This window comes from Rhincodon typus, chromosome 21, assembly GCF_021869965.1.
Source record: "Rhincodon typus isolate 14 chromosome 21, sRhiTyp1.1, whole genome shotgun sequence".
Taxonomy (NCBI): Eukaryota; Metazoa; Chordata; class Chondrichthyes; order Orectolobiformes; family Rhincodontidae; genus Rhincodon; species Rhincodon typus.
The window spans coordinates 24,649,460-24,674,526 of NC_063352.1; the positions used below are offsets into that span (position 1 = coordinate 24,649,460).

A 25,067-nucleotide genomic window follows, 5' to 3' on the forward strand; every position below is an offset into this window, starting at 1 on the left:
GGAGAGTTGGCGTCCAGCCTCGGCGATGTAGAGGTCAGTGCGCCATACTACAACTGCGCCTCCCTTGTCCGCGGGTTTTATGGTGAAGTTGGGATTGGAGCGGAGGGAGCGGAGGGCTGCACGTTCTGCGGGGGAGAGGTTGGAGTGGGTGAGAGGGGTGGAGAGGTTGAGGCGATTGATGTCTCGACGGCAGTTGGAGATGAAGAGGTCGAGGGAGGGTAGGAGGCCTTGGGGTGGTGTCCAGGAGGAGGGGGTGTGTTGGAAGCGGGAGAAGGGGTCAGTAGAGGGAGGGTTAGGTTCACGGTTAAAGAAGTAAGCGTGGAGGCGGAGGCGGCGGAAAAACTGCTCTATGTCCAAGCGTGAGCGGTATTCGTTGATCTGTGGGTGGAGGGGGACAAAGGTGAGCCCTTTACTGAGGACTGACCGTTCGTCCTCAGTAAGGGGTAGGTCTGGGGGGATGGTGAAGACTCGGCAGGGCTGGGTGCTGCTGTCTCGTCTGGAGCTGCTGGCTGTGGAGGCTGTGGGCGGAGCTGTGTCGGCGTCGGCTTTCTCCCCTCCCCCCACCGCATCCCAAAACCAGTCCAGCTCGTCCCTGCCTCCCTAACCTGTTCTTCCTCCCACCTATCCCCTCCTCCCACCTCAAGCCGCACCTCCATCTCCTACCGACCAACCTCATCCCGCCCTCTTGACCTGTCCGTCCTCCCTGGACTGACCTATCCCCTTCCTAACCCCCTACCTACACTCACCTTACCTTAATAAAGTTTCAGTTGAATTACCTTTCATCAGAATGAGAAGAATTAGAAATTTAACAGTTTACAAATAAGTACAAAGTGAGGATAAAGATACTTTAAAAGTAAATGTGTGAACCAAGGCAAGGTCTGTGATAGAGTGCAGAACAGTGGTGATTAAATGACAAAAGCTTTAACTTTCCCTGTAAGTGCTGTTGCTCACTGAGGTATAGTTCCACAACTCTAAAGTGGTAGTTGCTTTTAGTATGTCAATCATAAGAACTTCCTTCATTTGTCCACGTAGTTGGTCAATGCTCAATGATTTTAATATTTAATCATAACAACAAGCTCACAGCCAACTCTGATTCTACCTTTGTCCAAGATTTGCGGGAATGGCAGAATCACAATCAAAAATTGATACTTGGATGTTTTTCCCCCAGTTTCGCACTGGGATCAACTGAACAAACTCCACTGATGCCTTAGCTGAAATCAGCTACCTCTGCATAAGTCAAGGATCAAACTTGATTCCTTACTGCAACTATCCAAAAGATGCTTAAATGTGGAAAAAAAAATACTTTTGGATTATTGCACTAATTAGCTGCACCACACTTTGTTGGAAGCGGTTCTCATAATTCTTCACATACCGAATTCTGATCTTGGCTGATCCATCTCACAACTGAAAATTTAGAGACAAATCCCTCCTTGTGCAAGGTTTTTCCTAGGGAAAACAATTTGCTATATTGCATTTAAATTTGTTTGAAAAGTACAGTTTCTCTGCTTCTAACACTTGTTAAACAATAAATGACGCTCGCAAAGAAGATAAGTGTTCACATTTGTTCCACCTTTACAGCACCAATTCCTTGACTTTCAACCATTATTTCCCATTTTGTTTGTTGCTGCATTTTTTTTTGTTTTGTTGCTTGTTAGCTCAAAGATTAGTTTGTGCCCTCATTTTGAAACACAATTGTAGCTTCTTGCCCTGACCAAAACTTTAAGCTCAACAGGTGGAGATAACAAATGAAAATCTGGATCCAACTGCTCTTCAAGGCATCATGGCCCATCACCACCTATGGCCTAGAAGGCTCTTTACAAGTTTTATTTAATTTAAAACTTTACTGCTGTAATATCTAACCTTGCATATCCCACAGGTTGTAGGAGTTAGTAAAGAAAATTGCATCCTTTCCTTAACATACGTACTTAATCCAGTTCTGAAGAAAGATAACTAGACCCAAAACATTAACTCGGCTTTCTCTCCACAGATGCTGCCAGACCTGCTGGCTTTTCAAGCCATGTCTGTTTGTGTTTCAGCAAATGAAATGCATTTCACTGAATCAACTAATAAAAAATTACTGCTATAAAATCTACAACCTGCAACTGCAAATACTTTCTACAGTATCTAGGGACTAAATATTAAAATTGTTATGTGTATTCTGTAAATGGCTCATTATATTACAGCCATCCAATAGTGTGGTAATGGAGGAGCTTAGTACTGCTTGAGTTGATCATGGCAAGACAGAGGTGGGATGATCTGTGTCCTCGAAGTTAGGAAGAGCACCAATGAACCAGGGCTCTCATGTCTGGAATTGCAAACTGTTATGACTGTCACCCATTAAAAACAAACAGAAGCTGGCCACTATTTTTGCTTGACCAGTAATTATCAGCAAGGACGTTCCAACAGCTCTGTGCTTGTGGTCACCGCAACATGTTTTATTTTTAGGGTTTTTTTTGGTCTGTGTGCCTCCTGTAATTCTCCTTAAGTGGAAAAATATATAGTCATACAGCATGGAAACAGCCCCTTGGGTCCAACCAGTCCATGCCGAGCATAATCCCAAACTAAGCTAGTTCCACTTACCTGCTCCTGGCCCTTATTCCTCCAAATCTTTCCTATTCATGTGTCTATCTAAATGCCTTTTAAATATTGTAATTGTACCTGCATCCACCACTTCCTCAGGAGGTACATTCCACACACAAAACACCCTCTGTTTACAAAAAAATAATTGCCTCATGTCTTTTTTAAATCTCTCTCCTCTCAACTCAAAAAAATGTGCACTCTAGTCTTGAAATTCCCCAACCCAGGGAAAAGACAACTGCTGTTAACTCTATCTATACGTCTTATTATTTTATAAATGTCTATCAGGTCGCTTCTCAATCTCCTATTCTCCAGTGGAAAAGGTCCCAGTCTATCCAGCTCAAATCTTCCATACCAGGCAACATCCTGGTGAATCTCTTCTGAACCCTTTCCAGCTTGATAATATCCTTCCTATAACTGGGCGACCAGAATTGGACACAGTATTCCAGAAGAGGCCTCACCAATGTCTTGTACAACCTCAACATGACTTCCCAACTCCTATACTCAAAGGACTAAGCAATGAAGGCAAGTGTGCCAAACACCTTTTTAACGACCCTGTCTATATGTGATGCAAACTTCAAAGAATTATGTACCTGCACCCCTGGGTCCCTCTGTTCTACAACACTACCCAAGAGGCTACCATTAATTGTATAAGCCCTATACTTGTTTGTTGTACCAAAATGCATTTATCCAGATTGAACTCCATCTGCCATTTTTCAGCCCATTAACCCTTTGATCAAGATCCTTTTGTAATCTTAGAAAACCTTCTTCACTGACTACTGTTCAATTTTGGTGTCGTCCGCAAACTTACTAAGCATGCTTTCTATATTCTCATCCAAGTCATTTATATAAATGACAAACAAAAGAGCATCCTGAACCGATTCTAGTGGAACACCACAGTTTACAGGCCTCCAGTCCGAAAAGCATTAATCCACCGTTACTCTCTGTCTCCTGCCATTAAGCCAATTATGTATCCAATTGGCAAGCTCATCCTGAATCCCATTTGACCTAACTTTACTAATTAGTCTACCATGTGGAACGTTGTCAAAGGCTTTACTAAAATCCAAATAAACAACATCCACTGCTCTGCCATTATCAACCTTTGGTAACTTTCTCAAAAAAATAAATCAAGTTTGTGAGACATGATTTTCCTCGCACAAAACCACGTTGACTATCCCTAATCAATTTTTACCTCTCTAAATGTCCATAAATCCTATCTTTTATAGTCACCTCCAACAATTTACCCACAACCGAAGTCAAACTCACAGGTCTATAGTTCCCTGATTTCTCTTTACGACGTTTCTTAAACAAAGATACAATATTATGTTTTGTTGAGAAACACAAATGGCCAAAGGCCCACTACAGGATGAAATCATGGCTGAAGATAAGAGCAAATATCAGCTGACCAATGAGATAAAATCTGGATGGTCATAGGAGGAGGAAGAGGGATTGGGCTGAAACATGTGAATTAGTTCCACTGTTTTTAACGTCCTGGGATTGAATGAGAGAATAAAAGATTGAGCCTTGATATCAATATAATGAAATTCATGCCGGCCAGTACTTCTAAGGACATTATTGAGCATAAGTAAAATGCCAGTTTCCATTATTTCTGTTATAACTGATAGTTCTAATGCTTTGTTGCTTTGTTTGATTTTACAGGAAACGATGAGCAATTTTGAACGAAATATTTCCGAAATTGTAACAAGTTATGTTGAAAATGTACAAGCTCTATATCCTTTGATGTAAACATTTAATCGTCAGCAAAAGTTAGCTTCAATACATTAGAGCACGAGTGAGAAATAAGGTTTTGATCCTATAGGAACAGGTCCTTTCACAGACCAGGCAGAGACAGGTACTGTCATGGGTCATTCCTCAGGTTCTAAATGGAATGGGTAATATTCTGCACAAATGCCTTTTGATGCTCGAAAGATATCCCAGCAAAGCAAATCAAATCAAAAATATTCATCCATTCCCATATCTTGCTGCAGGAACCATTGCATCCATGATGTATTTAATTTTCTCAGCACATCCAATCTTTTTTCATTCATTCATGGGATGTGGGCATCATGAACTAGACCAGAATTTATTGCCCATTTATAATTGCCCAGAGGGCAACCAAGAGTCATCACATTGCTATGGGTCACATGTAGGCCAGACCAGGTAAGAAGGTTTCCTTCCCTAAAAGACATCAGTGAACCAGATAGGTTTTTCCAACAATCAACTACTGTTTCTTGGTCATCATCAGACTCTTAATTCTGTTTTTTTTTTAAAAATCAAAATCAAATTCTACATCCGCCATGGTGGGATTTGAACCCAGGTTCCCAGAATGTTGCCTGGATCTCTGGATTAATTATCTAGCGCTAATATCACTCAGCCATTGCTTCCCCTAAAACACTTACAGCTGTGACTAGGAGTTGAACCAAATTTGCTGCAGGCACGACATAAAGTACTAACCATTACACAACCAAAGAGGCTCATGTCCTGATCATAATCAAGATTTTTTTGAATATTAATTTATATTGTATTAGCTGCAATTGCCAGAAGTCCAGAGAGCCTGAGACAAAAAACCTTGAAGCTCCAGTCTCCCTTGAGTCCGTGGATTTTGAAAGAGTTCTCTGTCCAACTTAAATAGTCTGCTTGTATCTAAAATAACTCCATAGAAGTCAGTATCCCGTCACCAAGTCACCCTTTATTTACACATGAAAAGTCCTTGACTCTAGTACTGCCTCTTCAAAGTCAGCTACCAGTGTGTCAATAGCTCTGACACTCTCCTTTTTATCTGTCATCCCAGGTTCCCTGATTGGACCAGATTAACAGCCTGAATAAAGGAACTTGTATATTCTGAGGTCCAGCTGGCTGACCTCATTGCAATCACTACAGTATCAATATCAAACTGCTTAGAATTTTAAACTTGAATCATGTTTTCTTTATAATTTTCATCTCTCTCAATTTTAAAACTCTCCAGTTAGTACTATATGAAACATCAAATACAGTTGTAACAAAAAGTCGTCATAATCATGCAATATTAACTGTTTCTCTCTCAACAGATGCTGTTGGGCCTTGCGTCTTTCGGCACTTTTCTGTAATAGAAGACATTTTGTGTGCTTCTCCAAATAGTTATAAATTTTGATGTAGCTTTCAATTGTTTAAAACATGGAACTTTTTCTTGGAACATCAAATTCTCTTCCCATGGAAATATAATATGATAGTTACCTTAGTCTTGAGTATTTTCCAGAATGGCTGTATTAAAATATACATTTTAAGATAATTCAAATCTAACAGCAAATATGGTTACATTGCAAATCTTTTATTGTTTTTCACCAAGTATTTTACATATACAATGTCATTAAAAAGTAGAAATCGATTTATTTTTCTCCAAGTACCCCTTGGTAGAGATGCAGCATTCATTGAACCTTTTTCAATTGTCTCTTTCTCTACAAATTTGAATGAAAGCTCAAGATATGTACAGGTCTCTAGTCACACACACTAGTGAGTGATTCATTATTGCCTGAAAAGTTTATATCTGATCTTTTTAAAAAAATTAAGTTGTTCCTGTATCTCTTTGATATCATCTCAGTCCAATCTTGTGCATCCTATTCCTATTATGGCCCATCTCATTGTCAATAAATTGTGAAAAGTTCAATCGAAGTTGAGTGAGAAGCTGCCTTTGGTCTTTGTGAAATTCTCTGGTCTCAGCAGGGTAAACAGTCGAGCACAACAAGTGGTTGCATCGGTTGGAAAGAGAAAGATCAGTCAAGGTTCTTAATTCTGATCATTATTCATTGATTTCCCTCCTTTGAAAGTGTAGGTACCAGGTTAGACCACAGTCAGGTAGGATCATATTTTATGGCACTGTCACCATGCTAAATGGGATTGGGAATGGATTTAATTCTGATTCATTCAGGTAAATTCTAAATGGATTCAGAACAGATCTAAGAGCTCAAACTGTGTATCCGTGAGGAATTGAGCCAGCAACAGCAGGATTATATTCCACCAAAATCTATAAACTCGTGGTTCAGCATATCGCACACTCTTCTATTACCACTAAGCTGGGGATGAACCAGGTTCAATGAACAGCAGGAGAGAATTCAAGGAGCTTCACCAGACATACATAAATGAGATGCCAAACTGCTTAAGCTACAACATATGACTAAATATGATAAACAGTGGAATACTGTAGACAGAACTAGATAATTCCACAGCAAATGGTCAGATCAAATGTCTTATCCAGTTATATCCAGTTGTGAAAGGTGTGGACCAATTAAACCACTCATGGGAGAAGAAGTTTCCACAAATATTCCCAGTTTCACTGAGGCCCAGCAAAATAAAGTTGAAGCTTTTGAATCACCTTCTGACAAAAGGACTGGGTAGATGATCCATCTTCCTATTGAAGTCCTCACCATCATAGATGCCAGTCACAAAATGGTTGAGCTATTGGATACAGCAAAAGCTGTATAGGCTCTCATTACATCTCAGCTGTGGCGCTGAAGACTTTGCTCCAGAACTACGTGCACTTCCAGTCAAATTACTCGAGTACAGGTATAATAATGGCACCTACCTGACAATATGGAAAATTGCCCTTATACATCCTTTCACAAAAAACAGGACCAATCTAATTTTGTCCCATTAGTATACTGAGTTTTCAGCAAAGTCAAAATGCTTTCAAGTAGCAACTATCCAATAACAACCAATGCATGTGAGTTTTGCCAACACCTCCCAAACCTGTGATCTCTCTCTTCTGTGTGGTGGAATAAGAGAAACAGGTGAATGGGAACACCAGCACCCAAAAATTCCATTGTAAAACATACGTCACCATGACATAGTACTATTCTGTCATCATTGCTGGATCAATATACTGGAATTCCTTTCTGAATAGAACTCTAGAAGTACTTACACTGCACAAAATGAAAGAGGTCAACAGGCTACTCATCATCACTTCTCAAGGCTAGTTAGGGATGTGCAACCAATGCTTACCAGTGCTACCCATATCCTGTGGAAAATTAAAGATAAGATCTATGTTACCCTAATGATGAAAGAACTCTGACACTCTTGTTTATTCGTGAGGTCTTATGCCTGAATCTATAAAATGCAGAAGTCAGTGCCGAATTGGAAGTGCATTTGTGAAATAAATAAGAATGCGGTTCTGTTTTTGGAACCTTAACATAATCACAATAGCTCAGTGCCGAGACCTAGAGAATCGTCACAATGAGAATATTTTGGAAATTGCCATGAGTAGTTATGACAAAATGGGAAAAAATGAAGGGGAAGAGGAAATGCCAGAAGAGCTGCGAGCAGTAAGAGAAGGGATTTTCCTACACTATGTTCCATGTCCATATTTGAAAATCAAGAATATTAATTTTTGCAGCTATGAGAAATAAATATTCTTCAGAAAATATAATATTCAATGTTTCTAAAAAGGTTTTCCTATTCTCCTCCAGGTGCATGTGAGTGGCAAATTAGATAGCTTTCACCAATCTTCCTGTGAAGCTGGTTCTATGGGGGTGTGTGAGCACAGTACGCACTGATGCTCCATCTTGTTTCCCCTTTACACCCCGGTATCACTTTGTTAGAACAACCAAAGCTAGAAAGTCATTAAATAATCCACTGAGAAAATAAAGAGAAACTAATTTTTCCAAGAATATGGAATGCACCACCACAAAGAATAATTAAAGTAAAACATTGAGGGAAAACTAGATAGTCCACAAAAAATGCAAGGATAGGTGGTGGGGTTAGATGAAGAGATGTAGTAGCAGGCGTACTGCATGGGCCTTTGCTGTCAAATGGCCTGTTTCTGTGCTACAGGCACTATATCAGTCCTGGACACCATACTGTCCAATCACTTCAATTTGATTTGGTGCCATGGATCAGTTTAAAAAAATACAATTCCTTTTAATAAACATTACAAGTACACACTCCACCCCAAACCTTACACCCATTCCTGTAACCAACAATGCCATCTACAGGATCCCTCCTACTAAGACTTAGTTCAAATTTGCAGTTCTGGCCATTCCTCACCATCCATCCCCCCACCACATTCAGATGTCCCAAATGTAGCACCCAATCCCAAGCCCAATTCTTAGCAGTTTGATCATTGACCTGCTCAGTCCCAAAATGCAGCATCCAGCTCCTATGTGACTTCACATACAGTGAAGCTACCTGCCTGGATCCAGGGGCCACAGTTTAAGGATTCAAAGCAGGCCATTTAGGACTGAAATGAGGCAAAATTTCTTCATCCAAAGAGTGGAGAGGCAGTAGAATTCCTTGCCACAGAAAGTGGCTGGGACCAAAACATTGAATGTTTTCAATAAAGAGTTAGTTCTTGGGGCGAAAAGGATCAAAGGGTATAGGGAGAAAGCAGGAACAGGGTACTGATTTGGATGATCAGCTATGATCATAGTAAATAGTAGAGCAGGCTCAAGGGGCTGAATTGCTTACTCTTGCTGCTAGTTCTTATTCATGGGATATGGGTATCTTTGGCTAGGCAAGCACATATTGTCCATCCCTAATTGCTGAGAGGGCAGCAATTAACAACTGTTAACTGAATTAACAACCGTAATCTGGGGTCTGGGGTCTGGGGTCATATGTAGGGTCAGGATTGCAGACTTCCTTCCATAAAAGGACAGCAGTGAACCAGATGGGTTTTAGAACAATCAACTGTTACCTGGTGTCATTCAATTTCATTTTTATTTCAGATCTCTTGTTGAATTTAAACTTCACTATTTGCCACGATAGGCTTCGGACCCATGTCTCCAGTACATTAGCCTTATGTTCTGGTCATTATTTAACTGCCATTCCCCCTGCCCCATTTTCTCTTCGTGGGGCAATAGCCCATGTCAAGACAAACTAAGTGCGAGGCCAGAGAAGAAACTAACCAATTAGTCATGAACTATTTTGGAACATCCAAAATACATTACATTTTTTTTAATATTATCAAATATTTGCTTTCTCAACATATTAAGTGTTTTATTTGTTCCTTTATGTAGCTGTTTGTAGATAAAGATACAGTAATCAATACAGTTAATGCATCACATGACATGCATCTGCTTAAGATTGATAACCAAGAAGACAAGATGGTGACAAGGGCAAATGGCTGGGCTGCAGACACAATTGAAACGGTAAGGATAACCAGATGCTTTAGTTTTATGTTTGGTTTTAGACACTCTAAATGAAGAGCCATATAATTTGAAGTCCTCCTGTTCATTTAGTACTGTTGAAATCAGTGGTATCTGAAAATGCATCAAATTGTAACTCCTGACAGTCCAGAAAAGTAAATATATAATATTGGATTGCTGTGTCTATCACAGCAGTTCTTCTATGGCAGATTTTTTAGAAAAAGCTTAAGAACATTTCTGCTTTAAAATCTGTAAACTGAGGGAAAGATCCTATAAGTTTGAAAAGTCCTTCTGAGGTCGAAATCACAGCTGACAATCATCCGTTACAATGGACCAGCTGAAAGCCTATTGAACTATGTTATTCTCAGCATCAGTTACGAAGTGCAATACTTAGAATTTGATTAACTCTTGGACAACACAATGGGTCCTTCTAAAGATGTGAGAATTCAAAGCAAGAGACAGAAAAGGACCTAACCATAATTATCTTATTTGCCTGGTGAAACAGCGACCCATTTCAATGTAACATAGCAGCCATTTTACCTTGCTTGTGATAAAATCAGATCACTAAACCAGGGCAGAACCCAGAGAATGACCTTCCAGAGACGTCATCAGGGACGGTTCTCAGCCAAAGGAAGTACAAAGGAGGAAGATCTACAGAAACCAACAGCTATTCTGCCAAAAGAGCCCAGTAATCTGCAAGTGCGACAGCCACAGAATTAAGGAGGAACCCAAATCCTGTTGACCTGATGAGTCGACCTGTACTGGAAGACACGTTGTTCAATTAACTATTGCAGCTGCTGAATCTGACTTCAATTTTCAACCCCTTCACTTCAGAAAGAGAAACTTCAAAAAGTAACAGGCCTACAACAGTACTGGAGCTTGATCTTACTTTCATCTTTATATGACTATCGTTTATTTTTACCCATGTTTAATCTCTGTATATGTATTGTTCATGTACTGTTATCAATTTTACTTGAATAACTACAGCAATAGTTCACCAACATTTATATTGTTTAAGACTAGAGGTTTGTAGTTATTTTTAATAAAAGGCCCTTCATTGAGTTTAAAATGAATTCCTTGTTCAAGGATCAGCCTAAAGAGATGCCTGTTGTGGTTATGACAAAGTTTGTGAAAGCCTTCGACTCAGAAAGAAAGAGCTTATGTTTTTAGAGTGCCTTTCATAATCTCATTCTTCTAAAGGGTCAATAGCCAATGAATTACTTATGAAGTGTAATCACTGTTATATTGTATGAAACTTAGCACCTGTTTTAGCACACAGGATGCTTCCACAAATATAATAAGAACCAAATAATTTCTTTGATATAAATTGTGGGGTAGATAGTGGGTACGACCCTAGAGAAAACTCTCCTGATCATCTTCAAAATAGGACCATAGGATGTTTTATGCCCACATGGAAAAGCATAAAGGGCCTCAGTTTAATGACTCATCGATTTTTTTTTAAATGCAGCCTCATTACATTACATCCACACTGTTGTTTATCCTCCCCTGGATCAATTAGTTTCCTATCTCAGCCACAGCTATTTAGATGGGCAGCAACTAGAAATTATATACTTTCTGTCGGAGTAAAAGAGGGGAAAAAAGTAAATAATTAAAAATGTCAACCCATGACTGTGCAAGGGCATTCACAACTGACTCTTGGTGATGACACATACAAAATTGCCAGATGGGAAAGAAACAAGATGCTCCATCAAGTCTCCTGATTGTTATAGCATGATGGCGAAACAGATCTTCTGCCCTGGCCCATGCAGTCTCCAGGACAGGCAAAAGGGCCAATAATAGAGAAAATATCTTTGCAAATTTTCTCTTCCACCCCCTCAGCTGACCAAAACCAGTCCAAAAGATCACATGATTCAGAGGTAGATATGCACCTTCTCAGTTGGAGTTAAACACACGGGATTGGACAGTGATGATTAACAGAGAAAAGAAAATTAAACCGAAGCAAAATTAGGGAAGAAACAAATGATTTAAATTGCAACACAGTGACATGATTTTTTTTTGTTTTGCAGCTGCATACAGATGAAATAAATCGCAACCGTAAACGAGTTTTAGAAATTAACATCTACGTCAGTCACTGGCGGGATGAGCTGGATTTCCTGGAGCTCCAGGACACCAACTAATCCTTACATATAACATTAAAAGGGAGGAGTTGTACAATATGGTGTCCCGATCCTTGTGTTCCTGTCCTATCTAGGTTCTAACATAACCAGATTTAAATGGGGTTAAAGTTTGTTAAATTGTTCACCCTGCCCCAACTACAGCCCATCTACTCTCATCACTTCTCCATTCTTAGTAGGTATTGGAACCCTTATGAGACAATTTATTTATATAGCACCTTTTAATGTAATGGAGAATTAATAGTTCTCTATTAATGTCTCCACTGCACCTGATAGGGTAAACTAGCCTCATCTCATCAAAAATTTGATTATCTAGAGCTGTTCTTTTTCTGGAAACCCCTCATTTCTTGGAGTTGACCTTTAAAACTGTAATTTTTTTCAGCAAATTAACATTTGTTATTCTGCTACAAACATTCACTACCTCACATGTACAGCATCTCCTCTAACTCATTCTTTCCCAGTACTCCTCACTCTTCCCTTCTACAACTTAAAAGCTTTTCAAATGCAAAATTCATACGTTATGATTTTAACCCTTTTTTTCCCCTCTACTCCTTACAGCATTGTTGGATCCCCAAATTGTAAGCCATTTTCTTTGGCAAGAGTGTGCATGTTTTGAAATGTGACATTGATGTATGAAGAAAAGTCCAGAAAGAAGGTGAATAAACCAAAATCTATACTCTTCAAAAAGACCAAATCTTTATTTTTAAAAACGCCTTCATTCTCTTTTCTTAAACTTGATGTCTTTTATTTTGCAGCTCTTAGTGCTATTTTGGATACATGTGTATTTCAACATCTATTATTTTGCTTGGAATTCACCTTCATAAATAGAGGTATCAAATAAAAATGCAAGGAAGTTATGGTGAACCCATATAGAGCTCTGGTTCGTAGTGAACAACTAAAATACTGCATCCAGTTCTGCGCTACACTTCAGGATCCTGTACAGCACAGGATCTAGGAGGGGAGGGCATTTAGCTACAGGGTTAGGATGGAGAAACATAATTGAAAGGAGCCAGAGGGGAGCACAAATAATAATTTATTTCTATTCAAACATTATTTTGCAAAATAATGCTCACACGAATGGAAGTACTGTTGTTAAATATTAGGATTTAGTTTTTACGTTTGCTACCATTAATTGTCAAATTTTCATGGAATTAGTAATTTAATTAAATACAAACAGTTTTTCTTAAAAAAAGACATAAATTCTTTGAACTTTGAAAAATTGTCAATGAACAGGGCTGTTCAAACTGAATTATCATATTTTATTGTGATATATTTGATCATAGATTTGACCCAAGACTGTACAGACAACTGATCGCTTTCAGTCCTGCAACAACTTGTGTTTGACAGTCGAGCTCTCTGAACACAGGTGGACGAACAAGGTTCCAGCAGCCGTACGGGATCGAAGCTCATATAGTTCATAGTCATGTGCCCATTCAATATTTCCCCACATTTCAATCTGGAGAAAAGAAATTGTGGAAGGGAGTCACTTTGGTGCTTATAATACTAATTCCAATCTAAATGTGTGTGAAAGATTAGCACAATTTAAGATAACAGACATTAGCAAACACATGGATTTGCTTGTTGGTTACATTTACAGTTGAAACAGATCATGCTGACTCAGCCAAAAGCACAGCAAAAGCCAAAGTCATGGGATCCTGCTGTTTTGGGACTCAAGGTCGTTCCCACATGCTTTCCTTAAGGGAACAAATCTATAAGGGACTGTTGGAATTGATATTTGAGATTCAACTCTCAAGGTTTACAGCAACTGGTAAATACTTTTTATTAAACTGCCATGCCCACATCTCACCCCTCTGTACGAAGAAATTGGCTTGTGTCAAAACTGGGACAATTGTTCTACAGACTAGTCAATCAATAGACAGGCTAGACCAGTCTGTGGAACAGTTTTCCCAATTTTGATATCCCCAAAAACATATCCGAGACCCAATATCTCAGATATCAACTTGATTGTTCCTGGATACACACTATCCTACTTGCAGGACAGAACCAACAGAGGTGGCAGTAGCACTGTGGTATACAATTAGGGAGTCTACAAGTGTCAATCAAACATGGGCAAGACCACTTCTTGCTCAACTGTATTCTCAGTGTTGAAGACTACTTGGATGAAGCACTGATGGTAACAAAGACAGAATATACTGAGGTGAACATCAATCTCCATGTGGGTCAATGGCACCACTACTGGCTATGTCCTAAAGGTCTTAGCTGGTAAATGGGTCACGTGGCCTGTGATGATGGAACTCACGAGAGGCAGAACCAACTTAGATATAAACATAGAAGATAGGAGCAGGAGGCGGCCACTCGGCCCTTCAAGCCTGATCTGCCGTTCATCACAATCGTGGCTGATCATCCAACTCAATAACCTAATCCCGCTTTCTCCCCATAACCTTTGATCCCATTCGCTCCAAGTGCTATATCTAATTGCCTCTTGAATACATTCAATGTTCTGGCATCAACTACTTCCTGTGGTAATGAATTCCACAGGCTCACCACTCTTTGGGTGAAGAAATCTCTATCCAAAATGGTCTACCCTGAATTCTCAGACTATGACTCCAGCAAGAACAATCTTAACCTAGTCAATCTCTCCTCATACGTCAATCCTGCCATCCCAGGAATCAGCCTGGTAAATGTTCGCTACACTCCCTTGAGAGCAAGAGCATCCTTCCTCAGAAAGGGAGACCAAAACTGCACACAAAATTCGAAGCGCGGCCCCACCAAGGCCCTGTATAATTGCAACGACACATCCGTGCTCAAAACCCGTCACAAGGACTTGATCTCATCCTCAATCTATCAGCCACATGTTCATCTGTCCATGATAGTATAGGTAAGCATGACCAACACACAATCCTCATGGAGATGAAGCACGCGTTCACATTGAAGATGTGTGGCATTGTGTGACGCTACTACTGAGCGAAATGGGACAGATCTAGAATAAATTCAGCAACTCAAAACTGGGCATCCATGAGGTTCTGAGAGCCATCAGGAGAACAGTATTCACCCACAATTTAGAAACTTCACAGTCCAGCATATCACAACACTATCGTTACCATCAAACTGGGAGAGATCAATTTTAATGAAGGATGCAGACCACTTCTATATTGTTTCCTGAACTTAGGGCAGCCCTCTTTAATTGCTAATACCATCACCATATAACAGAGCCACTTTTCCACTTTTTTTCTCGCTCCTTGTTGAACCTAAATGTTCCGTATCTCATCCTATAAATATCCCAAGAATGTACTGATATTTAAAATCATTTATCATGGGATCTTCCTAGTAGGGAAAGGCTGCTACTTGCAAGGCCAGAGAGGATAATTTCTCATCACAATCTGAGTTGCATTCCCAGTTATTCTACAGGAAGCAAGCTTGGTCTCAAATTGCTCGCATTTCTTCAAGACTTTGGTTCAAACAACTCATGGTGAAGCAGACCCATTAAAAAAAAACACATTTCTCTGTAGGGTTATGATTCAACCCAAACAAAACCTTGCACACCAGGTTTCGTAATTTAACGTACAACTCAGAACAGCCAGCATGCTTCATAACGCAGGGAGCAAAAAGCCAAACCAATGTCATTGAGTAACTGGAGGTCTGAGCATTGGAGGAGCACATAAGCTGCACCCACTATACGACATCACCCTCACCTGATATTGCTCCTCGAGTCGAGACAGCAAAACAGCTTTCTCCACATCCAAGTTTCGGTCAATTAGATTTAATGAAAGAACCACTGATTTCAGCTGATGGACGACATATTCCAGACCTACAAAATCAAAGCCATCATGAAAAGAAAAATAAGAGGGCAGTGAATTCAACAAGGATTTCCCTGATTGTAAATTCAAAAGGTTGAGTAGTTGGCAATGAGCATCTGAAAAGTGAGAAGTGAATATTTGGCATCCAAATCACTCACTTCCCCAGTCATAATAAAGTTCTTTTTAGAATGGAACCTCTGATTGAATGCAAAGAATTACGGTTGTAGGGGTGAAGGGCAAGTTCCTCCCTCACTGTATGGGCTGTATAAATCCATTAAAAAAGTCTCTTGCCTTGTATGTCTATTCATTTAGAGCATAAAAGCCTTGGAAAGCATGTTCGTAACAGTCTGTTAGATTGTTACCCTGCAAATCCATCATTTATTTCACAGTATTCTTCAAAGAAACAAGGTGAAAGATTTGAAAACAACAATCCCATTCCCAATTTTCAATTTCTGCTGGCCTGTGCGTCTAACTGGATCTCCATTCCTTAAACACTAATTGGCAATTTGAGATCACTGTCTTTGGGATCGCTTATTCAGTCATGGTCAGCCTGCACATTTCTGCTCATGTTCTTACTTCCAGAATCGTTTGATTATAACACAGTCGACTCTATGCTCTTACCATCCTCACCATTTCCCCTTTTACTAGACACCCACTGTTTCTCCTCAAAGCTAAAGTGCTTCCAAATGTTTTGCTATAGGTAAAGCACAATAGAAATGCAGCTTGTGATTCTTGCCCTTGATACAAGGACAATTAGACCATTGCATCAAGCTAAAGGAAAAGGAGACATTAAGTTTTACTTTCTGTTCCAGAATATCTGGCTAAAACAAAGACTTACGAGATCACAAACCTACAAGTGCCCAGGAATTGTACGAGGAGAGGTGCTGCTCAAAGGTCTGCTTAGTTTCCTTTGGAATGTTCGGTCCCAAGATACTTGTGGAGGTGCCAATCACAACATTATATCTGTTTGAAAAATGCAAAAACCAGTATGAAACAAATAAATCAGTGAGATGGCACAGCATCAACCTTGGGCGCATTTAATTCTGGGTGACTCCTTCTTCTGATTGATTAATATGGCTGAAAGATAGTGCAAAATCTGTCTCTTTACAACCACTCACAGCTGAAGCAATTCTCCACCGAACTCTTAAATAAAACCCAACTCACTATTCCAACTCCCCTTCAATAGGCAAGGTGGGTTGGGTTATTTTGTCACAGATGAGACACAGTATTGTGTCTCATTCAGGATATCCTCTTGCACTCACCTGTTCTCTATCCATTTGATGACTGGATCCCATTCATTTCTCTGAAGCTCTACTAAACCAGGTGGCTCCTCCACTCTGTAACTGATCAAAACAACAGAAATAAATGTAGATAAGAAAGGTCCATTTTAAGCTCATCCAAAGAAAGCCATGATATTGTCTCTTAGCTCCAAACGTTTTCACCCACTTTTGCAATTTTTTTCTGGCTCTACTAACCTCCTTCTATACAATTATTTGTTAGCCTTCCTGTCCATCCATGCATCTCAATCTCGTATCAGCACGTTCCTCTTTCTCCATTTTTCCTACTGGATTTGTAAACATTAACCAAAAAGTTCAAACCTACCATCTTGCAAATCACTTGCCTTCTGGTCAAATAGCTCCCTTGAGTTGCGTGCTATTTACTCCAATAAATCAGATGTCTATCTCCTAGTTCAGAATCATATACTCATGAAATGCCAGGGGCAGGGAGACACCATTCTCTAGCACTTAACTAATGTTGCAGTTTAAATGCACCAATAAGATCCTCAAACCAAGTTAATGGGTTGATCTGCCTAACATGTAATGTTGTAGAGACACACAAGTCCAGCAAACCTGTGCAAATCACCTCTGCCAATTTGCACATCTCATAGGAAGCCTGTCTGATGAGACAAGCACGTTAAAAATTCAGATGTTCAGTCACATTGTCTGGCAATGTGTGCCTGAATTTTAGACACATGCTCCCAGGGGTTGAAGCTCACTGTCTTGACTGGAGTTTTGACTCAACAACTGATAACAGGAAATTATTCAAGCGTGCCATTTTAAGCGAGAATGTACTCCTCTTTCAAAGATTCCCAAAGAATATACAACTTCCAATGATTCTGTACAGAGCCTCTATTAAACGTTATCTGCTTTCCCAGCTGCTCACCACTTCCATTCAGTGCAATGGCAGATGACTTGGGACAGGAATCAGCAAACCTGCACTAATCTCCAAACTAAAAGCAGAAACCCCCTAACCAAATACTGCCCAATTACCTGACTATAAAAGGTACAGGGATAGAGAACTCTACATATTTTTGAGACTGTAAAATATTGAGCTTAACTTTGGTGACTATCTGACTGACCAGTGAAAAAAATTGATTGTTGTAACTAATCTGAGTCTTGGAAACCTCAATCAGATCACGCATAAACCTTTTGACATCTATTGCAGACAAAATACTATATCCCTCTGTCCTTTTTCAATTTATCCTATAATAGAGTGCCTAAAACTGTACAGAATATTCAACAAATGCAGAATTCAGCCCTGTACTAGTGCAACAGCAGCTTTTTGCTTCTGTATTCCAGATACAAACCTAAACATTCCTTTTTTTGTGATCTTCTCTACTGGAAGTTGGCACATTTAATGAACTGTGTATTTTTTTTTGCTGCGTGAAAGTATTTGGAGATGCACAGCAAAGGCCGGTAAATGAGGTTAAATACAAATCAGTCCGATTGACAGGACAGGCTCCAATTATTGAATAGTCTACTTCTGTGCCCATCTGTTTAATTTCCCCAAGTTTCTCTTTCAAAATTCATTCTTTGATACTTTTCTCCATTGAACTGCACTGATCACTTATTTTCCCAAACCACTATTCCATCTGTATTCTCTTTCATCTTTTCCACAACTCTCAGCATAATTAGTCAGTATCACCTGCAAAAGAATTGGCAACAAGAAAATTCCAGTTGTGTTCCTTCAGTTCTTAAGCCCTGAGCATTTGTGTATGTGGTGTAGAAATATAACATCGTCACCCAAAGCAAATATGACTTACCAGACAGTATCCGTATCCAGGTATTTGAGAGCTGCCCTAATCAACTGTTCTTTTGTTCTTTGTGTGGGATTATCCAGTGCGGTGTTGCATAAGGTTGTCTAATCAAAGAAAAGTTTAGATTCAGGTAATAATTTTCCTACACAATAGTCATGGAACTTCAAAGTTCATCACGTAAAGCTTTGCAAGATGTTCTGATTTGGTAAGGAAATATAAACTCCCATTTGTACAGCATCCTTCATAACTCGAAGTTCTAAAACGCTTTACAACAGTCCACTACTACTTTGAAGTGTAGACACTGATAGTATAGAAAAAACACAGCAGCCAGTTTGCGTACAAAAAGATTCCATAAACAATGTCATATGACCAAATAATGATGATTGAGGGATTAAAATTAGCCAGAACTTCCCTCTTTATTGTATTGTAGAATCTTTCTCCCCCACTTAAGGAGACAAACAATTTAGTGCATCAGCTGAAAGATTGCAACTGCACAGCATTTTCTCAATAAGGAACTAGAAAAGTTGTGGTCCTCTTGACCTGACCATCCCTCTGTAACTACCTGCAATGACATGAATGAAATCAGAATTGGGAAGCACAAACTTAATAAGTTGGGTGATTTATTGTTTCATACAATTTCAGATCAGTATCACTGTTTATTCTTTCATAGGAAGCTGCTGTCACCTGCAAAGCCAGCATTTGTTGCCCATTCCTACTTGAGACACCCCACATGAATGGAGTGACTTGACAGGCCATTTCAAGGGCACTTAAGCTGTGGCTCTGGGGCCTTATGTAGGCCAGATCAAGTCAGGGCAGCAGATTTCCTTCCCTGTAGAACATTAGTGACCTGATGGGCTTTTACAACAACCTATGATAATTTTGTGGTCACAATTTCTAAAACTAATTTACAATTTCAAATTAATTAATTGAATATAAACTCCACTATCTGCCATGGTGGGATTAGAATTCCTGTCCCCAGAGAATTAGCCTGGATTACTATTCCATTGACATCATCATTGCTTCCAATACTTCTGAAAGTATATTGTAATAATTCTGTGACGACATTTACAGCTCCAATTTTGGTTACTGTATTTGTTCTATTACCACCTCTTTTCACTATAGCCTATCACAGAATTTCCCTTGTGTTTTCTTTTGGCATGTTTTCCTACCCTTGAACTTGCGTAACACCCGTTAATTTTCTCTTTTTCCAGTTCAACCAAAAGATCATTAAACTGAAAAGGTTAACACTGCTCCCCTCCCAACAGATGCTGCCAGAAATGCTACTTTTTCCCCCCAGCATTTTCTATCTTAGTTGATTTACCCATGTTGGTAAGTTTAAATTATTCATAAACTCCAGTACATTAAAAAAGCACAATTAATACCAGATGCATGGTAAAGAACTGCAACGTGTCTCGCTGAGAGTCCCATTCTGTGGCGACAGCTATTGCCAGAGCTTCACTGGGGACCGTGAACAACTTTCCCTGAGGTGTCTTCAGTTTCCTACGGTCCAGGTTTATCTCAAATGCTCCTCCTGCAAAAGGCAATGAAACACTCTCTTAAATCAATGGACTGACAGTCATACACGGTGTGTTTCAGGCTTTCAGCAAAATCATTTGGCTTCTGTGATAAAAGTAGTCCTGCCCAAACAAGAGTTAATTGTTGTAACCATCAATCACTGATGTGTGCTCTAACAATTTAACAAATCTAATATTTTCAGTAACATAACCGATACAGTACGCAAATGCAGTTTTACCCTCGCTGTCACTGCTCGTTGAAGCACCAACCAGAGATCAACTGCAATAAACCTATAAATAATTTTTTATTTTACATGATAAAAAATTCATACTACTTATTTTAAGCAGAGCAAAAATACAAATCAAGTTTGAAAATGTTGAATTACTTTGGTCTGGTTCTGCTTTAAAATTGGGATGAGCTAGAGCCAAGCATGATACTGAAGGCATCAATTAACATCTTTCCTCTGGGTGTGTATCTGTTGCTGAGACTTACATCTAAGTGGAACAATGTTCCTTCACCAGTTAGAGCTGCAATAAAGCACCGTAGCAGGATTCAAAACTTAACAAAAATGGTAAAGGTTAACAATCTGTCTAAATTCCACAATTACATCTATCAGTATTTTTAGAGTACAATTTGGCAATTTGTTAATGTCCCAGGGCAAGGTGAAACATAGGATCATTGAACACAGGAGACCATTAGATCATTGTGCCTGTGCCAGTTCTCTGAAAGAGCTATCCAAAGTGTACCATTCTCTGCTCTTTCCCCATTGCCCTGAAAATGTACCTTGGACCTCAGATGGAAAGACCCACAAACTTTTACACAATCAAGCTGCAGAGAAAATATGTTCAATAATACTGCAAATCAATTAATAATAATGCAATTTGCTATTATAGAAATTGGACCAATCTTTTGAGGCAAAAAGGTTTATAAATCCAGTTCGTAGAACACATGACTTGCTATTACCTGGAGTTACCAGTGCAGCAGTGGCTCAGTAGTTAGCACTGCTGACTCACAGTGCCAGGGACCCAGGTTCAATTCCAGTCTAAGGCGACTGTCTGTGTGGAGTTTGTACAGGTTTCCTCCAGGTGGTCTGATTTCCTCCCACAGTCCAAGTTAGGTGGATTGGCCATGATAAATTGCCCATAGTGTTCAGGGTGTGTAGGTTAGCCATGGGAAATTCAGGGTTCCAGGGATAGGGTAGGGGGATGGGTCTGGGTAGGATGGTCTTCGGAAGGTCAGTGTGGACTTGATGGGCTGAATGGCCTGCTTCCACATCTGTAAGGATTCTATGATTACCAAGTGTACTTGAGCTATGCCAACAGTTAAGTAACGAGCTCAATATTGAGCTTCAGGGCTTTCCAGTGCAACTAACATTCAGCTGATTCATTTCACATGCCCTGTTTGGCACTTTCAGCAACAAGTAGATTTGCATTTACATACTACGTTTAACAAGTGAAATGTCCAAATGGATCAAAGAGGTAGATTTTAAAGGAGCATTTTAAAAGGAGGACTGATAAACACAGAGGATCAGCAATGGAATTCCAGGAGATCAGGGTTCAGGAGTTGAAGGTATGGCCACCAATGGTAGTGTGATTCAAAGCAGCGATCCACAAAGTCAAATACTTAAAGCAGTAGATATTTCAGAAGAGATTACAGAGATGAGGAAAGGCGAATGAGCTCTTGGATAGATTTGAAAACAAAGATGAGAATTTTAAAATCAAGGGGTTACTTAACTAGGAATCAATTGGGTCAGCAAGCAAAGAGATGATGGCTGAATAGGAATTGGTGAGAGTTAAGATTCAGGCAGATATTTATATGAGCTGAAGGTTATTTGAAGCCAGGCAGGAGTATGCTGGAATGGTTGTTTAGAAATAACAAAGACATAGATGTGATTTCAGCAGCAGATGAGCAAGGCAGGGGTGGAGATGGACATCATTGACTATATGACTCAAAGAAATTCAACACTTAAAAACAAAACTTTACTTTTAAATATCAGACTGGAAAGCACAAGTCTTACCTTCCCCTTGAGAAATGCTAACATCCTGATAAAATTTCTTCCGCTCTAGAAAACAGCAAATTTCAAAAATAATTAGATGACTTTTATTTATCTGAATTTGCTGAAACTTGTGCCATAGCAACAGTGCATCTACAATATATACTCCTAGTGTGGCACAGCAATTTAACCCAATTACGGCATAAGCGACTTACACTATTACCCAAATCAAGCACGATTTTATGGGACTTCTGTGCTACGCTCCAGGGACCTTCAAAGAATCAAGCAAATAACTCTAGTTTGCTGAATTATTATACTTGTCACAGCCACTGAGACCAATGTAGAACAGTCCTGAAGAGCTCAGAACCTGTACTGTATTCCACCAGGTTGCTCATCAGTAAAATTTACTAAAAACTTAAATTTCAAACAAGCAAAGGTGTCTTGACAGCCAGGCCAGACTAATATTTACTTGACCTTATTGTTATTCTAAACACAGATTATAACCAAAAACTCTGAAATACCGGTTTTGGATCCCATGCTGCTTAGGAAGCCATCCTACACATCTCTTAACAACAATATGTACAGAAAGCAAGCAGTGGTACTTGTACAGCTAATTTCGTAAGTTGTGGACAGAGAGTGATTTACACCCAATGTGTGACCTCTTCTGGGGTGCTCTAGCCAATCTGTTTACGACAATGATAAAATAACATTTTCATGATTTTTGTTAGAGAACAAAAACTGGACAGAATTTCCCTGCTCTTCTTTAAATGGTGTAGAGCTTTTGCGGCCACTTGAGTGGTCAGAGGGAGCCCCAGTTTAATGCCTCATCTGAAAGAACTAACTCTCTCAGCGATGCCTTTTTTTGTTATCAACCTGGATTCTGTATTCAAGTCTGTGGAACTGGATCGAATCTACAATCCTGAGGCTCAGAGGCCCAAGTGGCCCCACGGACACACGGCTGACACTTTGTAATCAATTCCCAGTTTCCAATCTCTCAAATGTCATGATTCAGATTTTCTGAAGAAGGGTCCCGGCCCGAAACATCAGTTTTCCTGCTCCTCTGATGCTGCCCGGCCTGCTGTGTTATCTCTGACTCCAGCATCAGCAGATCTTACTATCTCTGAATGTTATGACATGTTTGGTTTCCATTGCTCCGGTTCACCCACCCGCAGCTGGATACGGCCGCCGCCACTCCACCGTCCTTCCCATTATCTGGTAACCAACCCCAGGCCTGAACCGAGACGGGACCCGGGTCCAGAGACGGCACAACATCGTCCCGCAGCCTCGGCAGAGGAATCACACCAACGGGACGACGGCTGCTGCTGTTATCGCTCACTTAATCCACCACTAATCTTCGAAAGACATTCACATTCAGCACAACTCTCCTTCAGGGCGTCGCCATGTTCCTGACCTATCACCCCGCAAAACACCGCCCACATGCGTTGATGGACGTGCCCTGTATCCAATCACAAGGCGGTACCCACGTGTCAATCAAACAGCAAGGGGTGGGACTTCATCGATCCTGGTCAAGTATGATCCAATCACTTGGAAGCCTTTTGTCAAAAGTTTCCAATCACTGAAATATTCCTAACTTTGACTTTACCTCTCAGACTAGAGGATGTATTTTAATTCCTGTATAACGCTGAAAATTAGTGTTAAATAACAATGAATGTCTTCCTGTAATGCCTTTCATGATGTACAAGTTAATTAACCACTTTCTGAAGCGTAGTCACAATTTTAATGTAGGAAACACAACAGCCAGGTTGTATGTACACCATAAACAGTAATGGAATTAAAGGCCAGTTCAGCATACTCCTATTAAAGTTATGATTGAAGCTCGTATCATAAGATTTGTTTCCTTGTGCTCCAAGTGCCATGTCAGCTTTTGTGTAAAAGTGAATGAATACGAGACTTCAAATTACCAGAGAAACAGTAATGGGCTAACTGGAGCTGTGGACTGTGTAGTCCCCAGGTGTTGATAGATTTCATCCTCAGGTCTTAAAACAGGTTCCTGATGAGGTAGTAAATGTGCTTGTGTTAATTTTGTAGACTTTGTCAGATTCTGGAAAAGTTCAATCAGACTGGAACGTGGCAGCTATAGTTGGTTTCTGAAGCATAACTTTTCTCTTAAATTGAAAACGCTTCTCTTAAGATGTTGCCTGTCCGTCCCACAGAATTCTTGTCAAAATGGCACAGAGCAACCCATTAATATGAAAAGAACTGCGTAATCTGGTCATCTGAAACAAAAACAGAAAGCCCTGGTGAAAGTCTAGGAGAGAAAACAGAGTTAACATTTCAAGTGTAATGACCCTTCTTCAGAACAGTGTCTTTTAACTGAGTGGAGGTAAATTGCTGCTTCACCTGGGGCCTTAGATAGTGACGAGGGAGTAAGTAAATGGACAGGTATTACACCTTCTGCAATTGCATGGGAAGGTGCCTTCTGGGTGTGGGGAGGGGTTAGGAATGGAGGAGGACCCAGGGTGTCCTGGAGGGAATGGTTCCTGCCAAAAGCTGACAAAGGTGGGAAGGAGAATATGTATCTGGTGGTGGTATCCCAATGGAGGTGGTGGAAATGACCACCTAATGCCACGTCAAAAAGGCAAATGATCCTTTACGATGTAGCAAAAAAAAACACCATCATTCAGTAATTTTTGAATTAATGTACCTCTTGTACTTCTGTTCCAGTACTTAATAACAGACATTTAAATAAATAATAAATCATTTATGCTTTATATCTATTCAAATCAATTCCACTTATTTGTTCTCAACTTATCAGCAGCCCATTAGCTGAGTGCTAGCTGATTGACTATGTGTGCTGCTTTTAAGCTCCCTCCATATCTTGTTACTACAAAGTGCACTCAGTCATTAAAACTGCAGGTTGTAAGCTCACTTTATATCGAAACAAAAGCACTTTGCTCTGACAGCACTCAAAAAGAAATC

The 25,067-nt window shown here is 39.9% G+C and overlaps 2 protein-coding genes across 5 annotated transcripts in view; one reads left to right on the plus strand and one right to left on the minus strand.

Annotated features, from left to right (window-relative positions):
* Nucleotides 1-12,477, plus strand: part of drc3 (dynein regulatory complex subunit 3) — a 46,413-nt gene extending 33,936 nt beyond the window's left edge. For 2 of the 4 annotated variants that reach the window (XM_048609250.1, XM_048609249.1), the window contains exons 10-13: nucleotides 4,237-4,307; nucleotides 7,748-7,871; nucleotides 9,561-9,692; nucleotides 11,717-12,477. In XM_048609250.1, the coding sequence (XP_048465207.1) occupies nucleotides 4,237-4,307; nucleotides 7,748-7,871; nucleotides 9,561-9,692; nucleotides 11,717-11,827 (438 nt within the window). In that variant the 3' untranslated portion in view covers nucleotides 11,828-12,477. The remainder of the gene's footprint in view (nucleotides 1-4,236; nucleotides 4,308-7,747; nucleotides 7,872-9,560; nucleotides 9,693-11,716) is intronic. The other 2 variants (XM_048609251.1, XM_048609252.1) reach the window with 2 other exon arrangements.
* Nucleotides 12,478-13,062: 585 nt separating this feature from the next.
* On the minus strand, nucleotides 13,063-23,553 carry atpaf2 (ATP synthase mitochondrial F1 complex assembly factor 2). The gene is made up of 8 exons (XM_020511494.2): nucleotides 23,294-23,553; nucleotides 22,152-22,196; nucleotides 20,002-20,150; nucleotides 18,626-18,723; nucleotides 16,845-16,925; nucleotides 16,433-16,545; nucleotides 15,478-15,593; nucleotides 13,063-13,280 (listed from the first exon to the last, which is right to left on the minus strand). Exons 1-8 carry the CDS (start codon nucleotides 23,397-23,399, stop codon nucleotides 13,143-13,145), a joined length of 846 nt encoding a protein of 281 aa, XP_020367083.1. The 5' UTR covers nucleotides 23,400-23,553; the 3' UTR covers nucleotides 13,063-13,142.
* Nucleotides 23,554-25,067: the final 1,514 nt, after the last annotated feature.

Coding starts and splice junctions, on each gene's coding strand:
- atpaf2 (XM_020511494.2), bottom strand. CDS start 23,399: ATGTTGTGCCGTCTCTGGACCCGGGTCCCGTCTCGGTTCAGGCCTGGG. Junction 18,724..20,001: donor AGTTCTTTACCATGCATCTG/GTATTAATTGTG, acceptor TTCTTTGATTAG/ACAACCTTATGCAACACCGC. Junction 13,281..15,477: donor GACTCGAGGAGCAATATCAG/GTGAGGGTGATG, acceptor TCTTTTCTCCAG/ATTGAAATGTGGGGAAATAT.